We start from the raw sequence: 1,403 nt of genomic DNA on the forward strand, positions 1-1,403 counted from the left end.
GTCATGTCAGTCTTATGCACACCCCTTCTAGTAAAGTGTAACCAAAAACTGTAATCTGTTGGTAATTCTTTGCTTTGTCAGTGTGTGGCAGCTTTTGCTGTGTCAGCTGTGGCCTCGCAGTGGGAGAGGACGGGAAAACCCTTCAACCCACTGCTCGGAGAAACCTACGAGCTGCTCAGGTCAGTGTTTTACATCGACTGATCGGTTATGAGCCGAACACGTCAATGTTTCATATGAACCATCAGTGTTTTTGAGTCATCAGAGAGGATCTGGGGTTCAGATGGGTCTCTGAGCAGGTCAGTCATCATCCGCCGGTCAGTGCCTTCCACGCCGAGGGCATAAAGAGCGACTTCAGGTTTCATGGCTCCATTTATCCGAAACTGAAATTCTGGGGAAAGAGTGTGGAGGCCGAACCGCGTGGAATCATCACCTTAGAGCTTCCTCTGTGAGTCCTTTACAGCCAGTAAACATGCATGTGTTATTCCACATGTCCCACATCTTACATGTAAATTCAGCTATGTGATCGACTTGTGCTTTTCAGCCACAATGAAGCCTACACCTGGACCAACCCGACCTGCTGTGTTCATAACATTATCATGGGACAACTGTGGATTGAGCAATATGGAAATGTTGAAATTATTAATCATAAGTAAGAGCAAGTGTATCGTCCTCTGATTTGACATAAACAAGGGTGTAGATTAGATCATTGTTGCTTTATTAAGCTTGGAGAAGAACAACTACTGTGAAAGACGGAGAAAAATCCATAAATTACTTTACTGTGCTTTTTAACAGAACTGGGGAAAGATGTTGTTTGACTTTCAAACCGTGTGGAATATTTGGAAAAGAGTTGCATAAAGTGGAAGGATACATACTTGATAAAAGGTATGTAGACATTACTAAAATGACAAATGTTATTTCTGTCCCAGGGACCCAAATAAGCTGATTCAATTTTACTGTAGTGTGGTGTAGTGCAGTATGTGAAGCTCTAATTTGATTGGATATGTAGTGTTCCAAGAGGGTTGATATTTCATATAACAACACAAGAGCAATTAACTTTTTTTGATTGTGCATTTTAGACATTCTACTAACTATAAGTAATTTTGCAACTACGTGTCAAATAGCAGTCATTAGACTATCCTGTCTGCTTAATAGTTTAGCCGTTACTTTATGTATCACTTTGCTTATCTGTGTTCACTGCACCATTTTTGTTTTTATAAAACCAATATCATTTTCACAATTGCACAGTTGTACTGTAAATGTTATACAGTATGTAGTAGCCGTGCCAGTATTCATTACAACAGCATGATTGCATAATCATACTGATTTGACTTGAGCTAGTATTGGTATGTGACCGTGGCGCACAAAACCAGTCATAAGGGTCAATTTTTCGAAATTGAGATTTA

General features: G+C 40.0%; 1 protein-coding gene across 1 annotated transcript in view; it reads left to right on the top strand.

The window, feature by feature from the left end:
• LOC107562852 (oxysterol-binding protein-related protein 1-like) overlaps positions 1–1,403 on the top strand; it is an 8,762-nt gene that overhangs the window by 5,432 nt on the left and 1,927 nt on the right. Inside the window, exons 3-6 of the mRNA XM_016247595.1 lie at positions 82–179; positions 263–445; positions 542–649; positions 793–938. Coding sequence (XP_016103081.1) covers positions 82–179; positions 263–445; positions 542–649; positions 793–938 — 535 coding nt within the window. The remainder of the gene's footprint in view (positions 1–81; positions 180–262; positions 446–541; positions 650–792; positions 939–1,403) is intronic.

This window comes from Sinocyclocheilus grahami, unplaced genomic scaffold (genome assembly GCF_001515645.1).
Source record: "Sinocyclocheilus grahami isolate Dianchi unplaced genomic scaffold, SAMN03320097.WGS_v1.1 scaffold844.1, whole genome shotgun sequence".
NCBI classification, from domain to species: domain Eukaryota; kingdom Metazoa; phylum Chordata; class Actinopteri; order Cypriniformes; family Cyprinidae; genus Sinocyclocheilus; species Sinocyclocheilus grahami.